Here is a 24042-nt window from a genome sequence, read left to right on the forward strand (position 1 = left end):
ATTAAAAATATATTTATACGCTATATAATTAAACACACCATACAAAAATTAAAAGCCTTCGATGCTCTCGTATTTAGAAGTGTAAAGCATATCGCTGTAACATGGTTTTTTATACTGAATACAAGTACGAAATATTTGTGTATTTTCCTAATCAATAACACTATTTATATTAACATATTTATAAATAATTATATCACATAATAGGAACTGTATTTAACGAATAGACGCATTCTTTGTATGTAAATGATAGTTACGCGTAGTTCATAGGAAATTTGTATAATTTGATGGAAGTGTGTAGGAAAATTTATGTGGAATTAATGACAATATATTCACAATGGAAAATAATGTGATAATGAATTCAGAACTTAAGTTCAAGGATAAGCTGAATATGACTCAAAACTATTGTAATTATTTGATATATATATATATATATATATATATATATATATATATATATATATATATATATATATATATATATATATATATATATATATATATATATATATATATATATATATATATATATATATATATATATATATATATATATATATATATATATATATATATATATATATATATATATATATATATATATATATATATATATATATATATATATATATATATATATATATATATATATATATATATATATATATATATATATATATATATATATATATATATATATATATATCATTCATTGGCAGATGATGAGAAGAATTTACTTCTCAATGGTAATTTTAGTATGTAAGATATCATTAATTATACCTTTTATCAAAAAATATGTTACGTTTTGTTTTAAAACCTAAAAACGCAGCGACACTTTCTATTAGCCCTTGGAGTAGTCTAAATATAATATGTGAGCTTGTGCACTACACGGAATTTTACCATCCGGCAGTCCGGTTTTGAAAAATAAAAACGACTACGGCAGTTTAGCGTGATCGAATTTACGCGCAACGTGTTCACGCACCGATCCGAAAGTTGGACAATAGCAAAAGCCAATCCAAGCCAATCATTGTTTTATCATGCTAACTGAAGTGCCGGACGGATACATTCCGTGTAGTGAACAAACGCCCTAATGGAGGGTATTAAGGAAAGCCAATAAGCTTCCCTTAATATCTTCGATAATATCAAAGTGAATATTATAACACCCTTAAGGCCCAGTATTCATTAAGTCATAACTTAATTTTCTCTAAATCCAGGTCAAACAAACAAAACAATCATTTTACGTAGGTAATTGTTTTTTTCTTTTCTTAAAATGCCGTTTTTGCATTGAATAGATAAATTTTTCTTTGAAATAATTATATTGTTTTGAAAAGAAAAGAGTTATTGATTGGTAAGGAGTTAAGAAAATTATAAAAATATTTTTTCTTTATATATTCTAAGAAACAAAACAAAATATCCAATAAACATTATTTTAAAAAATCGGGCAAGAACAGTCATGTGACCTCTCGGGGGAATGAATTCTGTGTTTGTGAATATCCCCTTAACATCAACTGTCAATTGTTTAATAAAAGTTAGAATATTTTGAGTAGTTTAATAAATACATATGTATTCATTTTTACCGGACTGAAGGTGTTAAAATGTGAAAAATCGCTATAGGCATTACACATTAAGAAACTTTTGCACTCCGCATACAGATGGTACATTTGTGTGAGTATTGTCTTCATTCAAGCGTTTTAGTCACTTCATATGAGTATTACCAAATGTAATAGTAAATACAGTAACCCCCCCTATAACGTTTCGCATTATCGAAGGAAACAGTTTAGGGGGTTAATGTTTAAAATTGTATTATTACATTTTAATAAGCGGATATGACTGAAATTAGCCATTATCAAATTAAAATACAATACGGTTAGAGTAATACGTACATTAACCCCCTGTAACGTTCCCTCCGATAACGCGGTAGATAGATATCTCAACGTTATAGGGAGGTTTACTGTTCATAAAATTGATCAAGTTTTATATGAAAGTGCATTGCGACCAAACGACTAGCGACATCTATGGGTGTGTGACAATATTACCAACCTAGTAAACATTTTTTTAAATACTTTATTTTCGACACTGACAACTAGTTCCTTAATTTTATGATGAGAATAATTACGTTTTAAAATTATTGTTGTATTAAAAAAAAGTATTTGAATTAATCTTAATTTTTCATACCTCTTTTCAAGGAAGATTTTATTGACGTAATAATGGCTGTCACAAATATCAAATACTTTTGTACACAGATGCCAGGCATAAACGTTTTGCGTGAGGCATAAAAGTACCTTTTTTGCTGAATTATTTGGAAAAAAATACTTAGATCAAAAATTTTATATATTTATACTTAAACTTATAAAATATTTGATGTAAGTATTTTTTACTAAAAATTCTTTATTATTTATGGACTTAATTTTTAAAGTGATTGTTTTACTGGAAATCAAACAAACAGTTAACTAAACATATCGCTCACTCCTTTCAAGAACGTCATAAATCAAAAAACTTGATTTTTCAGGACAACGTTTTAAAAGTTTAAAACTATAACACAATGTATTAAAAATAAATATCAAGCCAATTATTAAACTTTTTACAGTGCAACACATCATTTTAGGTAAAACCTGAAGGTTTTTTCTCCATTTGAAAAATATTAAATATATTTAAATAAATAATTAAACAATACATTTTCTTCAAAATGCAAAAACCACATTTTCTGCCCTGTAGCGGGTAAATATTAAGTAAAAAATATGCCTCTTTTGCTGGAATATAGTACATTTTTTGGGCATTCCGAAAACACGCACAACTGAAAATTGTCGATTTTTGATTTATGACGTTCTTGAAAGGAGTGAGCGAAATACAATAATTTATTTGTGAATAGATACTTAGTGAGCTTGTGCACTACATGGAATTTTGCCATCCGGCAGTCCGGTTTTGAAAAATAAAAGCGACTATGACAGTTTAGCGTGATCGAATTGACGCTCAACGTGTTCAAGCACCGATCAAGAGCTCCGATACGAATAAAGATGGACAAAAGCTCAAGCCAATCCAAGCCAATCATCGTTTTAGAACGCTAACTGAAGTGCCGGACCATAAAATTCCGTGTAGTGCACAAACGCCCTAAGGGTACCGTCATAAGTTTTTTTTCAATCACATGATAACCTTTTTTCTTCTTCTTACCCTCACCCAGTGGCACGTAAGGCACCGCATTTTATATTAGCAGTGTTATCTTGATCATTAAATATATAAAGTAAAGGCGCTCAGCCCTGCGCTTCAGGTACCAATCCAGGGTAGTAACAAATAAATTACAGTGAAAATTGATTTATATTTAACACTCTTCTTATCATTCATTTTAAACTTTGTGTAAAACAACTTAAAAATCCCACTTTAGGAATACGGGTTCCCAAATAACCATTCCATTATTAGGTCAACCGTAGACTGGAATGGTTTTCTGAAACCGCTAGTCACAAAGTAGAATTTTAAGTGGTTTTAAACAAAGTAAACAATGAATGATAAGGAAAGTGTTATATTATTTTCTTCTTCTTCTTTTCCCATGTTCGCTCCTTAGGTGGAGCATATGGCCAGCACGAGACGTCTCCAAGTCACTCTGTCACGCGCCATCTCCTTGGCTTCCTCCCAGGTCAGTCCGGCGTCTCGAAGTTCCTCTGAGTATAGTCGATAAATGGTCGTCAGCGACCTTCCGGGGCGCCGGAATCCTCGGGGTTGAGAAGAGACATGAGGGGTTGATGCTCTCATGTGTTATATTACCATACCACAATTCAATAATGCTTTTAAAATACAAGACATCATTTATATTGATTTTGACCCCCCCCTGGGAATCAAATCCGGGACCTCCTGCACGGTAGCCAAACATGCTGACCATTAGACTACGGAGGGGAACAAGCGATCAGAAGATGAGCTAAGGAGGAGGTTAGCATTTTTAGTTAAAAAAACAAAAATTACTGTTTAACTATTTTATTATTGTATTTTCGGTATAAAAACTCTCCTCCCCATAGTAAAATGGTTATAGACGTGATAATGTTGATGAAAATAATGGAGATATTGTAGGAACCAGATCTGTCTCGAATCAAACCTGAAATAATATCAAAAAATATTATCCAATGTAATCTAATATAATCCTTTATACTATCACAAACTTCTAATCTGAGGTCAGTAATTTGATCCTCTTCTCCATCACATCTTGAGTCCTGTTTTCTAACAGTACTACTTTACTTTGATAAAAAAAACCTCAAAAAATGTATTTGTGTATACGAGCATAAAAAGAACATCGCTCACTCCTTTCAACAACGTCAAATATCAAAAATCGTCAATTTTCAGTTGTACATGTTTTCAGAATGCCCAGAAAATGTACTATATTTAATTATTTTTTTTAAATATGTATACTTACTAAATATTTTTCAAATGGAGAAAAAACCTTCAGATTTTACCTAAAAAGATCTGTTGCGCAGTAAAAAGTTCAATAAGTAGCTTGATATTTATTTTTTATACATTTTATTATATTCTTAAACTTTATAAACGATCTCCTGAAAAATCAAGTTTTTTGATATATGATTGTGTAGGTCTAACACGGTTATGGGATTTGCCCTCAGTAGGTCTAATATAGTTGTGTGACTAGACCTCAGTATGTCTAACACGGTTAAAAAGGATTAAACCTCAGTAGGTCTAACATGGTTACATGATTGTTTGTGTTTTAGATGGATATTGCATTTATTATTTACTTTGATTATTATGTACAAGGTTTATAGATCTTTAAGTGGATTTTTGTTTCTTCTAACTTAAAAAAAGATGTTTTATTTTTATCTGTGTTGGGAGCAAGAAGGATAATCTTGTGTGGGTCAATCAGGCACTTCTCAGCATGTGCATATTGTTGGGAGAAAATCACGTAAAACTCCTCAGAAAAAGCCGGACTGTTGACTGTCGTTAATCATTTTGTCATTGGTTATATGATTAGACATCAGTAGGTATGACAAGACTACATGATTATATCTTAGCAGCTAAAACTTGGTTCGTGATTAGACCTTGGTAGAACTAACATGGTTATATGATTAAACAGCTGTAGGTCTAATGTGGTTACATCATTAGAAATCATAATAGGTCTTGTATAATTATGTGAATCTTGGTAGGCTCAGCTCATTGGAAAATAAATTAAATATTTTTTAAAGAAAGACATTAAATATTTACCGAGTAATGGACCTATGGTCATTAAAATAATCCCATTAGTGACCATCTGGATTCCTGAAGCGAAGGCCAACCTCTCTATTGGTACATGGTTAGGGATGACTAGACTCATATACACAGATCTCACCCCTTTGGCTACTCCAAGACCAAAGGCTACCGCCAGCATCGCTTCATAGGATGATGCAAAGAACAAAGCTAAAAGAATGGTTTTATACAAATAAAGAAAATACATAAAGAGTGGAAAATAAAAATACACCGACGATGTTTAAGTTACATAAGTTCTACTCCAATCTTTCAAAATTTAAAGCTAAGTTGTTCGAAATCTTATAAACCTAAAAAAGTAATTCTATTCCCTGTCCTTTCCTTTTCTTCTTTTCCTATCACTGCCATCTCCTTTTCTCTTTATCCCATCCTTGTCTCATGTCTCTTCCTTTACATAGACCTCTCTTATGTATAGTTGTGAAGAACTATAATTGGTACTCATGATTTTATTTTTTGTATTCTGTATGTATCATATATTGTAACTGTTGTTCTTCCTTCCAATAAAATAAAATAAAAAATAAATAAAATAAGCTAGTATGGTAAAGGGATGTAACCCCGAGTAACATTAACCTATGTAATCAGATATGATATATTTCATTCCTATATCCAAGAATGTGGAGCACAGAACTGCTCTGCTGATTGTTTGATATAAGTGGGATACAGATGACATCAATGAACGAGTTCAGGGGGAAAAATATATCTGGTATATGGGAAAAGAATGGAGGAGAATTAGTAGGTAGGAAAGAAGAATAACTGCAATGGTTAGGGCATTCGCATAGTAAAAACAAGCTTATGCAAGCTATCCTGAAGGTGTATAAGTCTGTTCAAGAAAGTTGAAAGTTGATTGTGTCTGATCATTATGAATACTTCAAAAATAATATTATCAAGGAAATTCATTTTGTTTTTTTTTTCTTTTCAATGACAAGCCTAAATATTACTATTTAAATTTTTTTTCTTTTATTTTGTAAATATAAATATGTATGTCTAGGTGTGCTTTTTAAAATATATATAGGAAATATTTATACTATAGTGACATCGATGATTTAAATTGTTTATGTCATTACAAAACCGAATATAATTCTTAAATAGACATGTTTTTCTCATATTCCAACAGATGGCAGTTTTGTATCAGCTTAAAAATGTGTCAAATTATCATTTAAGGATTTTATATGTGAAATATAGTTGTTGATGTTACATTTTGAATTGAGTAAAATGGCTTTTATCAATAGTTAAAAAAAATTAACAAACGTGTCATATTTTCTTTCTTTTACTTATGTGTGAATTTTAGGAAGTTAATAACAGAATCATTTTATCTTATACCACATCTATAAACAGAATTCTAATTATGTTATTTTTATCAAGATATATATAAAACATATTTATCAAGACATATATAAAACAATGTAATTCATAGGTTAATACTCGATAGATTGAAGCTGATAACAGAAACGTTACGCTTTATTTAGAAACTAAGATTAACATTTGAAGTAATTCCCATGAATTCAGATAAATTCATGTCAAAGATATAATCTATCAATTACAATGATGTATTATACAAGCGTATTAAGATATTTCAAACTTATTTTACATTGCAGTATGTAGTATCTACTGAAAATTTTTGATCCCTTTAAACTTTAGTAAGTATTTCAATCTTCATTTATTTATTTTTTAGAACAATGACATGATTCCATGCCTCCACTTTCAAAGTCAGTTTTGCCACCAAATGAAGCTCAAAATGGGTGCAAATTTGGAAAATTTACTTCTATCAAATTCTATATTATAATACATAAGTGCACAAAGAAGAATAAGTGCATTTAAACATTTTTTTTTAGTTTTGGTTTAGAAGTTTTATGCTCCGCTAGAAAGGTTTAAAAACTTTTTTTTTTTTAAGATGTTTTAAGGGATATGAAATGGTTACGAACCATCACTCTCTTTTTCTTCAGGGGTAGGTAGAGAGAATAGAACTCCACACCATTCATTGCAAACATTCCTCGACTTTTTCACATTTATTTAACTTTTTGTACATACTTGCCAATTATTCCGACTCCTGACTTGTCCACATATACTTTAAATATGTGTACATCGAGCCAAGTTTTGTTATTTGTGGAAAAATGACTCATCCGTTTATTCATATGACACTAAATACAAAGTTGTGTATTAAAATGCTATTATACTCACTTGTTCTTGTGAAGATGAGTAAACAGAGGCTTATTATGTACATTACTCTGGCAGATTTATGGCACCAGTCGCCGATAAATGGAGAAACAAATCTGAAGATTATATCGGAGAACGCTATTACAGACATAACAGCAGCGATCTGCGCCGTGCTGAACTTGAGATCACTCAAAATAAACGGAGTTAGAAGTGCAAAGTTGATCTCTGCACATGCGGCCAAGGAAATTCCAACCATAATGTTAACAAATATCGGATCCTTGAGTAAACCCAGATCGAAAAATTCCACAACCTTCGCTCCGAATGACAACTTTTCGTCGGGCTTTTGTGATGCTCCAAGACCCTGAGATTCTTTGGACAAGAGTGTTTTGCTTTCCGCACCAGCCAGACGCCCTTTCTGAGCAAGGGAGGATTTTCTTCTCGCTATATTATCCGGAGTGTTCTCATCAAAAATGTCCGCAGAACTACCGAGGTTTATTTCTTGGTTGCTGGCTTCGAACCATCTGTAATGTTTTTCTCCATCAGCCGTCTTTGTGATTTTAATATCTCCATTGGATATGTTGCTATTTTTCGGTTCATTTAAACCATCTTCTCGGCTATTTTGAAGGGATTCTGTTACTGCCTTTCTCAGCTTATTAACATCATCATTATAATCGTCTTCATCCTCACTCGATGATTCGTCATATTTTGTATTTGACATGTCTTTCATTTCAACTGAAAAAAAGTTTTTTATAATTATTAATACCGTACAACCGTCTTGAACGAGAAATATATGAATATCTGATTAACATTAATATCGTATTAAATGAATAATAATATACATTTATTTAATACCAGCAGTCTAGCAGTACTAAAATAAAATATTTAATATTGAATACATATCTCTCGCTAAATTTAATATAATATTTAATATAACTTGCGTAGTAAGCAAAAAATTGGATGGTAATGGATTTAGTTTAAGACTTCAGAATCCCCAGCAATGAGGAGAATGATACTGAGGGAGAAAAATAACATATTGACGATAAAAAAGGATAAGCTTTGAAAGGATACTTAATTTCAAGTAAATAATTTAATCTTATTATTTTTCTACATTCATTTTTAGTATTTCTGATGGTATTCGGAGCACACTTCATACAAATAAACAACCCTTGTTTTATGGTTCTGTTTATGCTGATAGATGTTTAATGAAAATTGATTTTTTGACACTTTTTATCTCTTCCAATTTTTCTTTCATTAAATTAACTGTTCGGTATTGTTGACTTGGTATTATATTAAACAAGGTCAGTATTCGAAAATGCACTGTGTGATTTTTCAATCAAATTAAAATAATAAAATTTAGGTAGAGTAAATATAAAACTATACGTGCATTTATTATAAAATCTTTTCACTTTTCAAAATGAATAAAAAGAAAGTCGGGGTGTAGTCCCGTAGTTAGTGTCGCGGACTCTTGAGTCAGAGTTTCTCGGTTCGTACTCACTCTACCACAATTTGATACCTATTTCTAATAATGAGCCACTAAGGCTCACAGAAATAGTATTAAATTGAAGTATTTTTGTAAATACTAAAAACATAAATATTTCTCTTTTTTTAAAACAATAAAGTCTATTTGTAAGTTCATATGTACCTACTAAAATGTTTATAAAAGCGAAAACGAAAAACCTAACTGTTCTTTGTCTCCACTTCATCATCTTGGGCCGGAACAGGTTTCGCCACCTCTGCATCTTCAACATCCTCGGCAGGCTTCATGTACCACTTTACTGGTCGGAGGAGGAAGGCGGCCAGCAGAGAATGGAGTGACAGGGCTCCGAGGACCAGCACAGCTCCTTTAGTCCCTAAAGCACCAATCAGGCCGTTGATGACCTGGTTTAAGGAATAGTATAAAGCCTTGCTTTTCCAGAAGTTCAATACTAAATAAATACATGAATAAAAAATACAAAATAAGAAAATGATAATGGAGACCATGTATAAAGGAATATGTTGTTTTCAGATTTGTACCCCAAATTTGGCATTTTAAAACCAAATATGATCTTTATGAACATCTTTTACATCTTACATCAAGTTACAATATCTTTATTAAAATTATACCATATATTACGTAGATTTTTAATATTAATTGTATTGAGGTTTGTCCGCCTCTATATATAATATATAACATTACACCATAAGGTGAAGACTGACCGGAGCATTTCGTCGTAACGCAACATGTTACAATGGGAGCATTCAGGCAGTCAGTACACCGAACCGAGCGCTCTATCCATAGTTTCGAATGCTCGGTGCGATGTTACGACGAAATGCTCCGGTCAGTCTCCACCTTATGGTGTAATGTTCAGCATGCTCGGCTATCGTTCTGGAGGTCCCTGGTTCGATTCCCAGGGGGGATCAAATAAATGTAAGTGATTTTTTCACTAAAATATTTATTCAATATTACCCTGGACCAGTACCTAAAGCGGAGGGCTGATTACCTTTCCTTTGTATGTTAACGATCAAGATAACAGTGCGTTTATATGATGCAGTGCCCTATGCACCACTGCGGTGCGGATAAGGGTTTGAAGAAGGTTTTAAAAATTGTATACTTGTCAATCTTTTGAATTATGTATGTAAATAAAAATTTAATTCTTAAATCTCCTTTAGCTATTCACCGATTGATTTGAAATAATGCTACAATGTTGATTGAAAAACGCTCATGATTTTATCTATCTTTATTAATAAAAATATAACTGTCCGTTTGTTCAAAATCTCTTATCTCCTAATGTGTCATTACATTTACTTGTGATAGATGTTTCCACCTGTAATAGATAGAAACATGGTTATTTTCTTAAGAAGACATAGATATATTTACCTGTGGCATGACAATAGGACCAAGTCCAGTGATGGACATGCCAACAGCCATGGCTTTTCCCCGGTTTTTACGGAAGAAAGAGTTGATAGCGAGTGAGAATGCTGACATCACAAGAGCTACACCGATTGCTGAAATTATAATTTCAACTCAGATTAATTTTAACTTATTCAAATAGCAGGAAAAAAAATGGCATTACTGAACATATAAGTGCAACAATTTGATATATATCCTTCCTAATTCCTTTTTTGGAATTCATACTCATTTGTATACTCGCATAAAGAAGACAGCTAGACAGCTAGACGCACCAATGAGTCCATTCGCCAGGAACTACGCCTGGATGGCTTGACTCTGGCCAATATCTGTACCCAACGGATTCTACAGTTCTTTGGACATGTTGCGCGTGGCAACGAGGATAGCCTGGAACGACTAGTTGTGATCGGTAGCCTGGAGGGAAAGAGAGGGAGAGGAAGATCCCCCACACGATGGACCGATCAAATTAAGGCAGCAGCAGGCACCTCAGTAGTTGGAGCGCTACGTGGAGCGCAGTCAAGGGATAACTGGAGAAGAGTCATTGCTTCGGCAAGGGTCACACCCCTCAGCAATGAGGATTAAGACGGAGAAGAAGAAGAAGAATAAAGAAGAGGAGAAAAGTAAGCAATGTTTACAGATACGTTCGTTCAAAAGCGTAGATAATTGCATGTAATTTCTTTTTCAAATCATTTAGTGAGAAAATTTCACAATGAATAACTGCTGTAGTACATATCGATCCCTTAAAATGTTATACTCCCTTTTTACACTCATCTTATATAATTGTAGAAATTTCTTCTTCTGTGTGTGTCCCCCTGACATCGACCATCACTTGAGAGTAATTGTTCTTATCTTGGGCAGCTCTAAACAGTGCCTTGACGGTCCTGATCCCTGTCCAATCTCATATATCCCGGAGCCAGAAGATCTGTTTACTCCCCATATCTCGTTGACCCTCTATTTTTCCTTTTATGATTTGGTGCAATAGCTCTTACTTCTCTCTTCTTAGCACATACCCCAGATAGGATACCTTCCGGACCTAGATATCAGTCAGCAACTGTCTCACTGCTCTTGCTCTTTGGAGCACGTTTGCGCTGCTGGCCATATTGGTCCATGGAATGTGTAGCATTTTACCATGTAGCCACATATTGAATGCCTCTAATCGGTTCATTGTGCTGATCTTAAGGGTCCATGATTTAATCAAAGAAAATATAAGATTTATCTTAGAAAACAATGATTTTAATTTAATTTTTGAAAAATGAAATATCATAAATAGGTCTTGGCCACACTAATTACAAAGTAAAAGTGAGTTAATAAAAGTTTTTCCTTACAAGTCATCAAGCTGTAGGTGATGAGGAAGTGCCAGAAGGATCTCGCCTGTGACGTCAACAATATCCCTCCAGTAACGAATAAGGCTCCAGCCACAGCTACCTTTCTGTATCCGAAACTCCTCAACAGCGGCCCATTGAAGAGAGACAGTACCATGCCGAAAGCATGATTCACGTTGATGATAATGGAAGCATTTGTAGCTGTAATACCCAGCGTGGCGAAAGTCTCTTGGAAGATCAGTCCGAAGCCAGATATGAGAGGAAGAACTATGATCTACAGGAACAACAAAAAAGAAATATGGAAAAAAAAACAATGAATTAAAAGTAGCATTTGATAGCGTCAAGGAAAGAGTAGAGAGGGCAAAGGGCTGAACAGTTTTATATTGACAGGTGTTATGGTCGTAATCAATGTGATCTCTTAAGGAGTAAAATACCGGTTGCTGCTTTTTGAACATGTGGAAGGAGTACGAAGCCGACTTGAAGGAGTAGTTTGACGTCACAAAGATGGCGAATGTTGGTCTCAGATTTTGTCAATTCAACTACTCAACTAATGTCAACAATTGAGATGTCATATGATAGCTTTATATATGAATGTTTACTTAAACATTTTTAAACATATTTTATGTAATTTTTACACTTAAAAGATACATACAAAACAATGTTAATAAATTGTGGATTAATTTTACTATTTTCAAAAATTTTGTATCACAAACAAAACAACATTAAGATCAACATTTAGCCAAAAAAATGCATTTTTTAAATGTATATAATATTCTGAAAAAGCAGATTTTACTTAAAATACCATCTTCTTCATCATTTATTTTATGATTTCAATACAATATACTACAGTTTTTCTTTTTATAGGGTCGTTCAGGGAATCATAAACGGTATAAATCCAGATTTTTAGTATTGTGTTTGTGACCAACTTGAATTTAAGTATGTTCGTTTTTATTTAATAAGTTTCTTATTTCATCTAAAGACTGATAATAGTAATTATCAAAGTTTAGGAAAAGTAATTTTAAATATTTACACATTACACAGGTATAATGTGTACTTAGCTTAGTCAAAATTTAGCCATTGTTTGGAAAGCAACCACACCGTATGACACATAATATTATTCAGAGCATAATGGTGTATGTACAAAGAATGAAGATCATGTGATAACTAGTTTGGGTAAGTAAATACTGTGACAAAAGTGTCCATATCATGGCATCAATAACCTTGGACCAGATCTATTTGGACTAGCTCCCTGAGAACGAAGAGACAGGATTAAAAGGGATAATGCAACTACCAAACGCAGCAACACAACAATGTACTTATGTGTGAACAAAAATTCTATACTTGTGTATCCAAAATTACCAATTTAGAGTAATTTTATTTTATTTTTTAAAAAGAATGCGGGCCGAGAAAAGCATTATAGATAATATTAAGAAAGGTGTGTTGAGATGGTTAGAAAGAATGGTAAAACATATTTATGTGTTTGGTAATAGAAGCAGAGGAAGACCGATGAAAACTTGGCATGATCAAGTATTTCAAGTACTTGAAATTGAGGTCAAGAGTTGGAATAATTGGCGGGTATTTATTAATGCGGAAGAGGCGAAGATTGTTTGTAAAGACAGATTGGTGTGGCGTTTTAATCTCTTTGCCTTCTCCTGCGGAAAGCGGTGTGGTGGTTAGTTAGTTGGTTAGTTAATTAGTATTTAAAGAAAGGACAGCTCAGTAATTCAATTGGGTTTTTAAAGCATAATTTCTTTACAAAAAAGACTAAATCTTTTATCATACTAAAATTTATATTTATAAAGTAGACTTAGAAAACAGGTAAAGCAAAAAATCATCCAGAATTATTCAAATGGGAATTTAAAGGATTAAGATTTTATTTTTAATTAATGTTTTACCTAGTAAATACCACTATTTCTTATAATCTACTGTGACACGTCGGCTGTCCAAACTCAAAACACAGTAAGGGACATTTTTTGTAGTAGGTTTTTTTTGCATTTTTGGACTAAGTATATTCTACTTAGTCCAAAAATGCAAAAAAATCTACTACAAAAAAATGTCCCTTACTGTGTTTTAAGTTTGGACAGCCGACGTGTTACGATGCATTCCGCATCATTTTCGAACACCGTATGTGAAGCTAATTCTAAATTTTAGAGTTGGGTTCTTGGGACGTTGAAGATTGAAGAGGGGGTAGTAGCTGTTTCTTACTTTTATTTGTTTAATTTTTTTTTAATTTTTTTTTTATCAGTGGAACATAGACAATAGGGGGAGGCTTTAGTCATTGTCATATCGTTAAAGTGGTATTCACTAAGTAAAACATTAATTAAAAATGGATAGATTTTACCACAAAGTGACTGCAAATCAATTAATGAAAGTAAGATTTTAATTTAATCCATTAAATTGACACGGTGAAACACAATAAAATGTATGCATCAATTCAATAAGAATGTCCACGGACCCTAAAATGGGCATAGAATTCAATATTACATTAAGAGCTAAATGAATCACATCTTCCATCTACCCCAAGTGAATCGGTCTGATTTTCAAAGGTGAGGGTAATAATGGTATGTTTAATTTATCTCTGTGCCTAGTAGCCAATGTAAACAATGGGATTTTACAATTAGGATTTTCAGATCAACGTAAACAATTAAGCTGATTGTTAGTGTGTTTGAAACTTTATAATGTTAACGAAAGAAAGGATTTGAAGGTGACTATCAACAGACTTAGATATTTAAAAAAGGATGTCTCATTTAAAAAAATCCGGGGATTCATTGGCACTTTATAAAACATAACTTGAGATTACATGCCTTTATTATGTAAATATAATACAACAATTAAGAAATTCATATATTATATTTTCATGAATTGATATCAACAAGTGGATAATTAATAAAGCACTTAAATAAAATTACCTTTAAAACAAGTACAGTTCATTAAATGGGTTTGACCAGGGATGGCGAATCTTTTTCGCAAGCGGGTCAAATAATTTTATACTTTTATTTTTTTAAATCTATTTTGCGGGACATGGGTTGGGCAATTAAAATAATAATACATAAAGGCTGTTATTTGCATTATATATGTGATAAAAGTCCATGCTATGTTACTTCCATTCTGTGAAATTGGTTAGACGTTTTGATTCGTTTTCCAAACGCTGTCATGGGAACAGCACATAGTAAAAAGTACAGTTGACACCGGGAACAATTTTTTTTTGGTATTATTTTTTGACATCTCATTAAAGATGAAGAAGAATATGGAAGAATATGAAAAAACTCCTATAATTGGTGATAATCCAGATTTCTGAACAAGTATTTGGACACACTCAAAATTTTATAATTTAATTTTTTTATTTTGTTTTTGTAGATGTCAAGGTAAAACTCATTCAAAATGGCGTTTATTATATTTTTTCAGTAAATTAAAGATCCAAATAAAAACAATATTTTTTTAAATTTCAAACGGGTTAAATAATTAGTCACCCACGGGTCCCTCGTTCGCCACACCTGTGTTAGACTATAAAATTATAATAAAAAAATCCATCTTTCGTATCTTTGTGTCCAAAAAACTCGAAAAATAATCAATAAATTGTATAATATACACATGGATAACTTAAAAAAAAATATTCAATTAAATTTGTAAATGTATATTGTTCTCTGAAGATTTCAAAATTGCGTTTAACTAATTTATATTATAAAATAAATATATTAGGTTTATGAGGGGTGTCGAGGATTTGTTTAATGCGACTTTATGTTGAACCAGATAAACGAATGTGGCCTTTAGAAATGAAAAAGTAAATTATCTGGTCAAATTATAAGCTTAAATAATAAAAATGAAAATGATACTTTCTGGCGTTTCTCATGTGTGTGATGATAATCCAGGATTCGGACCTCACATACTAATAAAAGAGTTTCTGCTTAATAAAAAGCTTATTTTCATCTCACTAATAAATGTCTCTAGTGAAGTTCTGGTGATTCAAGAATAATGTTTCAAAATTGGTTCATATATATAGAACTTCCAAGAATTTGAGTTGTGTGGTTGTCAATAATGGGTAGAATTGGTGAACGTTAAACGTGTGTAAAATGATCACTTAAACCAGCTTATATCGGTCGTCAGCCCCGTAAATGTCCAGACTTCACTTCCAAATTCTTCTTCATCTTTGATGAAATGTCAAAAAATAATATGAAAAGGTTTCCCACTCCTGGATCAGCCCAAATACTCTTTGGATTAAATCCGACCGAAGCTTACAAAATAGTTTTTAAAGTTTCTATGATTTTCGTAAGATCTTGTACTCGTATAGTGTTTTATTGTATTTAATGAATAAAACTACATTACACATGGATACAGCATTACACATCGCTCACTCATTTCAAGAACGTCATAAATAAAATAAAAAGATTTTTTAGAGAACGTTTTTAAAGTTTAAAAATATAATACAATGTATTAAAAATAAATATCAACAACTTATTGAACTTTTTACTGTGCAACAGATCTTTTTAGGTAAAACCTGAAGGTTTTTTCTCAATTTGAAAAATATTTAGCATATTAAAAAAAAAAAATAACAATACCTTTTCTTCAAAATGCAAAAACAACACTTTCTGGTCTGTAGCGGGTAAATATTAAGTTAAAAATATGCCTCTTTTGCTGGGATATAGTAGGTACATTTTCTGGGCATTCCGAAAACATGCACAACTGAAAATTGACGATTTTTGATTTATGACGTTCTTGAAAGGAGTGAGCGATATATTCATACTTACATTATTCAACGCGTATGCGAAACATACCACCCAACCCCATCCTCCATCTGGTGGAACCAAATCTTTTTTATTCTTTAATGTCATTTTTATCACTTGACTCCTTTACATACAATGTATTTATTTCCTATCTCTCACGTAGCACAGAATGATAAGATAATATAAAGACACATTTTCAAATTTTTTCTGTTATCACTTACGAAGAAATGTCTTATGCACATAACAGAATGAAAACGGTAAATTACGAATTAACACTGACTATTTTTTCGTAAATCACACTGACTTACAATACTTCTGTTTTATTTTATATTGCACTTTTTTGAAAACACATTTTTTTAAATATTTCTTAATATTAATATTTCTTAATATTTCTTAAATGCTCACAAATGCAGCGATTTACTATATGACAAAGCGATGTGTGCTCATCTGAAATCAAAGATACAGTATTATCACAATGCTCGATCATAAGATAATGCTAAGTAAATTAGTACAGTATTGGGTATAACTATGGTTTGTGAAAGTTCCGTAAATTTACTTAAGTTATGTAAACTTACTATAACTTTACCTCGATATGAGGTCATTAGCTTGCTTCATATCGTTGAAATTAACAAATACTACCAAATTACCTAACTTTGCGCTAATATCGACGTTAGTATCTCAATGCCCATAATTAACACTATCTCTCAAATTTTAAATACATATAAGTATATATTAACCATAAAGAAAAATAAATAATAGTAAATAAAGGTATGCTTAAATTTGAATTTAAAAATGATTTATTTTTAATTGATGTTTTACTTAGTAAATACCACTATTAATAGTGGTATTTACCAAGTAAAACATTAATTAAAAATGGATAGATTTTACCACAAAGTGACTGCCGAATCAATTAATGAAAATATATTTATTTACCACATAAACACAAAATCTCTTATATACAATAGATGTGACCTGTGCATGGGTATACAATATAACACAATATATAAGTACATACAATATGACATGACGGTAATTTACATAGTTTTAAAACAGAAAAATAGGTAGAAAAATAAGAAGAGAAACAGTAAAACAAGTGAATAGAAGAAAAATAATACAAAAATACTATTTTTATTTTTTACTTTTTGACATCTCATCAAAGATGAAGAAGAATATGGATGTCCGGGCATTTACGGGGCTGACGACTGTCATAGGCTGGTTTAAGTGATCACTTTACACACGTGTAACATTCACCAATTCTACCCATTATTGACAACCACACTACTCAAATTCTTGGAAGTTCTTTATATATATGAACCAATTTAGAAACCTTGTTCTTGAATCACTAGAACTTCACTAGAGTCATCTATTGGTGAGATGTAAAGAAGCTTTTTACTAAGCAGAAACTCTTATATTAGTATGTGAGGTCCGAATCCTGGATTATGATCACACACATGAGAAACGCCAGAAAATAAACGCCCCGTAAATGCCCGGACTTCCATATTCTTCTTCATCTTTGATGAGATGTCAAAAAATTACATGAAAATAACTGCTGTAATTGGAGATAATCCAAATAATGGTTATCGTTTTGAATGCCTGATTTAATCGCCTGTTGAATGTAGGGTGGAGTACACATCGCTCACTCCTTTCAAGAACGTCATAATCAAAAAGCTTGATTTTTCAGTAGAACGTTTGTAAAGTTTAAAAATATAATACAATGTTTTCAAAATAAATATCATGCCACTTATTGTACTTTTTACTGTGCAACAGATCTTTTTATGTAAAACCTGAAGAAATTTTCTCCATTTAAAAAATATTCAGTATATTTAAAAAATAATTAAACAATACCTTTTCTTCAAAATGCAAAAACAACACTTTCTGCCCTGTAGCGGGTAAATATTAAGTTTAAAATATGCCTCTTTTGCTGGGATATAGTACATTTTCTGGGCATTTCGAAAACATATAAAACTGAAAATTGACGATTTGTGACCAAGATTTGCTGCGTCCTATGCCTTATCTCTTCATTCCTCACAAAGTCAAACCACCGCACGCCTAAAATTCTCCGCAAGCACCTATTCTCAAAGCTTAGTATAAATTGCTTAGCTTAATTATAAATTGTTAATTTATAAAGCACGAAATTAAATCAAATGCGGCTAGCAACTATCAAATAACTTTCGAGTGCAAACGGTCAAAGAAATATATTGTAATCACTTTGGGAAACCAAACATATTTTTAATTAAAGTTTTACTTGGTGTTTAATTGTTGTATTTACCAAGTAAAACATAAATTAAAATTGCATAGATATTACCGCAATGTGACTGCCGAAATGATTAATGAAAATTTGATATAATTCAAAAATGCATATAGCTAGTTAGTACCTTTTTAGTATATAAGTCGAGTATTTTTTTTCAATTTAGTTATTCGTAATGAACTTTCGAAATTAAATCAAATATCGCTAACTCCTTTCAAGAACGTCATAAATCAAAAATCGTCAATTTTCAGTTGTGCGTGTTTTCGGAATGCCCAGAAAATGTACTATATCCCAGAAAAAGCGGCATATTTTTAAATTAATATTTACCCGCTACAGGGCATAAAGTGTTGTTTTTGCATTTTGAAGAAGAGGTATTGTTTAATTATTTTTTGAAATATACTAAATATTTTTCAAATGGAGAAAGAACCTTCAAGTTTCACCTAAAAAGATGTGTTGCACAGTAAAAAGTTCAATAAGTGGCTTGATATTTATTTTTAATACATTGTATTATATTTTTTAATAATATTAAACTTTGATATTAAACTTTAAAAACGTTCTCCTGAAAAATCAAGTTTTTTTTTATTTATGACGTTCTTGAAAGGAGTGAGCGATATGTAATGGCATTCAACAGAATACTGTGTATATGTATGTTCCCCACTAAAAAGTTGTCGGTACTGTATGTAGGTTTTAATAATATGTATACAATCTTGAACAGACTTTAAATTACCATATTATTAGAATAATCACGAACTAGCTTTAGAATTCAAAGAATTTGTCGACTGTTGCCTTCCTTACTACCGAACAAATAAAATACCAATAACATGAGGCTTGTCTTCTCAAATCATAGTTTAAATTGCAAACGAAAACTCTCCCCCTTTATCGAAACTTCATCCACTTAATACCATGTATTTTTAAAGGATGTTTAAAAAAGCTCATTGTGCTTAAAACCAAAATAAATTCAACGATTAAATTTTCAATGACGATAGTGAGTGTAAATTTGGGATTACTATAATTTATGCACTTTTTCTAAGTATTCGTTCATTCGAGAAACGTCACTTTTTTACTAGTGCAAATATTTGCTGTGTTTTGGATTTTTGATCCAAATCAGATGAAAAAAATCAATCATATACATACGATACCTATGATAAAAATGCGAATATTGATGGTGCATTGATAGATTGAAGACTTATGACAATTTTCGTTTTGTAAAAAATATTTTTTATCTCATTTATAGAATACGCCCCTTCGTAGGTTAGTTTATTATAATTAATTAATATTATATTAACGTTTATTTGTTTAGCAGGTACCTAGTAGGTGATGAGTTCATTGCTTTTTAACCTTCATTTAATCGTTTGCGGGATTTTGTCGAATTCAATTTAAATTTATTGAATTTTTTTTCTTAGAAAATAAACATTAAAAAGTAAGAATATGTTAATAGTAAATAATAATAAAATAAAAAACATTTTAAATATAATAATTAAATAAACAATATTAAAATATATGTCTTATAATATCGCTCACTCCTTTCAAGAACGTCACAAATAAAAAAAATGATTTTTCAGGACAACGTTTTTAAAGTTTAAAAATATAATTCAATGTATTAAAAATTAATATCAAGCCACTTATTAAACTTTTTACTGTGCAACAGATCTTTTTAGGTAAAACCTGAAGGTTTTTCTCCATTTGAAAAATATAAAGTATATTTAAAAAAAATTAATTTAAACAATACCTTTTCTTCAAAATGCAAAAACAACACTTTCTGCCCTGTAGCGGGTAAATATTAAGTTAAAAATATGTCGATTTTGCTGGGATATAGTACATTTTCTGGGCATTCCGAAAATTAACGGTTTTTCATTTATGACGTTCTTGAAAAGAGTGAGCGATATGGCACATAGTTGGTTTGAGTCTAATGAATCCCAAGATTCGGTTAAATAATCATATTGTATGTGATTTATTATTTCCTTAAAAGATTTATTTAATTTATTGTTTCGGCATTAACTTTGTGGTAAGACATGTTACAATGATTAAAGAAAACACTTCGTTTTTTACCACTTGAGTTTTATTATAGACTACATGTTTCAGAAGTAAAACTTGCATCATTCAGGTCTGTATAATAACCTATTATACAGACCTGAATGATGGAAGTTTAACTTCTGAAACATGTAGTCTATAATAAAACTCAAGTGGTAAAAAACGAAGTGTTTTCATTAATCATTAGATTTATTTAACATGTTTTTGACATGTTTTAAACATTTTTAGGTAAGTTTAAAATTTTCAGCGGTTAGATTTTTGTAAAATCGTATACATTCCTTAATAATGACTTTTGGGTTTAACAAATCTTGAACTCGACGAGAAGCGCCGACCGCCGCACAGTGGGGTATATTGGCGATCTGGGCGGCCAATATTATTTTTCGTTCTAAATCGATTCCAAATATGCCTTTTGACTAATTCATTGTATTATATGGAGATATTTTTTACTTATCAGTAAAAAAAAAAATTTTTTTTTTTAATAAATGCAAATCGTAGTAAATAATTTAAAAAATATTAGTCCGAGAAAGATGGCCATGGTTCCTCGTCCGGACACAGTTCTTCTTCCGCTTTTAATATAAGCGATTTCTTCATTTGTTATTTTTTTTGTTTCCTTTATAAATCGTATTCTTATTGGACGACAATAACGTGGTGAAGAAGGAATTGGGTTTTGCCAAATAACCTTATTATTCAAGGAACAAATAAGTTGTAGGGGCACAAACGAACTGTGAAATATGTTTGCATCGGAGTCTGCATCATTTAAAAACGTTTGTTTATATTGAGCTTGTTGTGCTCCATCACAATCCCACTTGCATATTTAAACTAATGTTTCTCTTTCTTTTTTATTTAAATTTTGTAAACATTCTTCTAAATGTGTCAATAGTCGCGTGGTAGTGTGATCCATTAAACTCTATAGGTTTACTTCGGCACAAGTTTCAGTTACTCTGTAAGCTTTCTTAGCAGGGTAACACTCGAGTTTTGCTTTATGTAAGATACTGTAACACGGGTATAGTTTTTTATGAGAACTCCTTACTATGTCATATTGCCTTCTCGAAAGATCGGCTTCAACAAAAATAGATAAAGCCTGTGATGGAGTCAATTGCGTTATCCGGGTATTTTTTTGCTGGCAACGAGAATACGCTTTCTTATATTTGGTAGCACGCTTAGGTGTACAGATAATTTCTTTCAACACCAAAGAAGCGTCTCTCATCCCGCTTTCTCCTAACTTTGACCGAGTAGCATGGGTGAGCACATCTAATTCAATATTTTTGCGCAAATCTTCAGTTTTCCTTCTTTTGCTTCTCTGACTTGATTCACCAAACGACTTTAATGGTCGTCCTGATCGATTCATTACCCAAGGAATTGTAAAAGTTCCGTCAAGCCAATTTTCATTTTTTATCAAGAAAGTTTCCTCCTTTTTGAGTGCATTAATCTATCTTCGTTTCATTTCAGACTTGAAATGCGAAAAATAGTTTTTAATTTTCATTGCACACTCGTCAGAAAAATTATCTAATTGTAAAAGGTACTTTTGCAAGCATTCTAATTTTTCATTAATTTTATTAGCATTTTGTTGCTGCATGATAATAATAACTGTTTTCTAGTCATTATTCTAATATCTACTGGTCCTAAAATAAAAATGTAACAATTTAAAGATAAAAAACTGTACGTAGTTCAGTTTTCATTATTGTGCTGACTCATCTTAAAAGAGCGATTTCTTGCAAAAGAGCAAAATTCTGCAAAAAAATTTTCAATTTATATAAAGAAAGAGGGCTAAGCTATTTGATACAATCAAAATTATAGCCGGGTAACACTCGGAAGCACAACTTAATATCCTTTATTTAAAAAAAAAATGAAAGAAAAATCTATTTAAAGGCACTTATTTAAAATAGTTTTTTTTTTAGTAAATATGTTAGCTATTGCAACTTAAATCTATGTACAATACACTATCTTACCTGCTTCATCACAATCCATTATTAAATTGTATACGTGTAATACAAAAAAATTATAATAATCACTGAAATGTTTGCGTACTAAACGAACAGCGAAAGAGAAACACGTGCACTCACAATAACAACTTTGCGACTGACCATTAGACACGTGAGATGTGCGTGGGGGGGATACAATTATTGCATGTCATCAACAAAATACTCTATTTCATGTTGATATATTTTTCATACACCTGCGACAATGTTTTTAAAAGTGACTTTTGGCCGCCCAGATCGCTAATATACCCCACTGTGCGCCGGTCAGAGGTTAACTGAAATTACACGACGTCAGGGTATGTACGACGAGATTTACTTAACTAACGTGTGATCGTGTCAGTAATAAGAAGGTTAATTACATAATTTCACATTTTAACATTTATTAAAGGATTTTCAATAATTCAAATATATTTATATTGATCCAATCGAAGTTGATATGTTATTAAAAGAACGACACGAAAAACTATTTTTTTTCTGCCTACCTCTAGAGATACAGCTTAAGTATGTAAACATGTATGGTAAATGCAGCAAATGTGAAAAATCCAAAAGCATTGACATTTTGAAGTTGTGGGTAAAACTATAAGTTGGTACATGTATTAATTTTTTTTTCATTTGTTCGAATAGAATCATCTTTTTTGTAAAGGTATACGTGTCATAAAGTAAACTATTTTTTTTAAAGTCTTCTCGTATCCAATAACACTGGTTCCGTAGCAAAGTAGCTAGAATGCGAAACTGGTGTCTGGGTTCGATTCCCGTCGACTGATATTTTTTCACTTGGCTTGGATGTTATGAGGTTGTACATGTTGTGAGGTTGTGTATATATATATATATACTTCATGTCATTCTCTTCAGTTATTTTTCTCTCACCTCTAAAATCAAGGCTTACTAGGTTATTAATTAAAAAAAGACTACGTATCTATTCCTTACTTCATCATTACAATAAAAGATTTGTTCCATTCTATCGGGTAATGATTAATAAAAAGAAATAGTATTCCACATTACCTTCTAACTCCAGGTAATAGAGATTTTATCACCTTTTTACATCGTATTTAGTGAAAAATAATATATCGCAACTTAATTCAAATAAATAGTAGATAGTGAACATATTTAGATGTCGCACATGTAAAAAAAAAGACTATGTAAAATGGGAGTCGAACATAAAAAGGGTAGATATTCCACATTTGATGCACTTTCTCTACATAGCAATTACCAATGCACTAACTTATACAGACACATAAAAAACATGCATAATATTACACTTTTTACACACGTCACGATGCACATATTAAAAAAAACTCAATGCGAACCAGATATCGCTTTAAGTGTAATAAATACTGTAACACTTTAATTTTTTTCAGTGTTGGAAGCGAATAATTATTACCACACCGATTAGTTCAATGAAATACTGTTCACGAGCGATATTGTATTATATTTAGTAAACGCGCCCGCATGCGTTCATGACTGGCTCGGTAAT

The 24042-nt window shown here is 31.3% G+C and overlaps 1 protein-coding gene across 1 annotated transcript; it reads right to left on the reverse strand.

The window, feature by feature from the left end:
* Positions 1–3944: 3944 nt before the first annotated feature.
* LOC148302854 (uncharacterized) lies at positions 3945–24042 on the reverse strand. Its single transcript, XM_088270979.1, has 9 exons — positions 23571–24042; positions 16725–16757; positions 16335–16676; positions 11593–11863; positions 10238–10365; positions 9063–9258; positions 7405–8112; positions 5188–5379; positions 3945–4078 (listed from the first exon to the last, which is right to left on the reverse strand). The coding sequence occupies exons 3-9, from the start codon at positions 16416–16418 to the stop codon at positions 3945–3947; spliced, it is 1713 nt and encodes a 570-aa protein (XP_088127105.1). The 5' UTR covers positions 16419–16676; positions 16725–16757; positions 23571–24042.

This window comes from Brachycentrus maculatus, unplaced genomic scaffold (genome assembly GCF_059751285.1).
Source record: "Brachycentrus maculatus isolate JH-2025_06_01 unplaced genomic scaffold, ASM5975128v1 h1tg000405l, whole genome shotgun sequence".
In the NCBI taxonomy this organism is placed as follows: Eukaryota; Metazoa; Arthropoda; class Insecta; order Trichoptera; family Brachycentridae; genus Brachycentrus; species Brachycentrus maculatus.

Bases quoted from the DNA above. Each gene is read 5' to 3' on its own strand.
- LOC148302854 (XM_088270979.1), bottom strand. From the start codon at position 16,418: ATGACATTAAAGAATAAAAAAGATTTGGTTCCACCAGATGGAGGATGG. The intron at 8,113-9,062 runs GTTAGGTTTTTC...ACTTTTTTTCAG, and splicing joins TGAAGTGGAGACAAAGAACA to TTGAAATGAAAGACATGTCA. The intron at 5,380-7,404 runs GTGAGTATAATA...CCATTCTTTTAG, and splicing joins ACTCATCTTCACAAGAACAA to CTTTGTTCTTTGCATCATCC.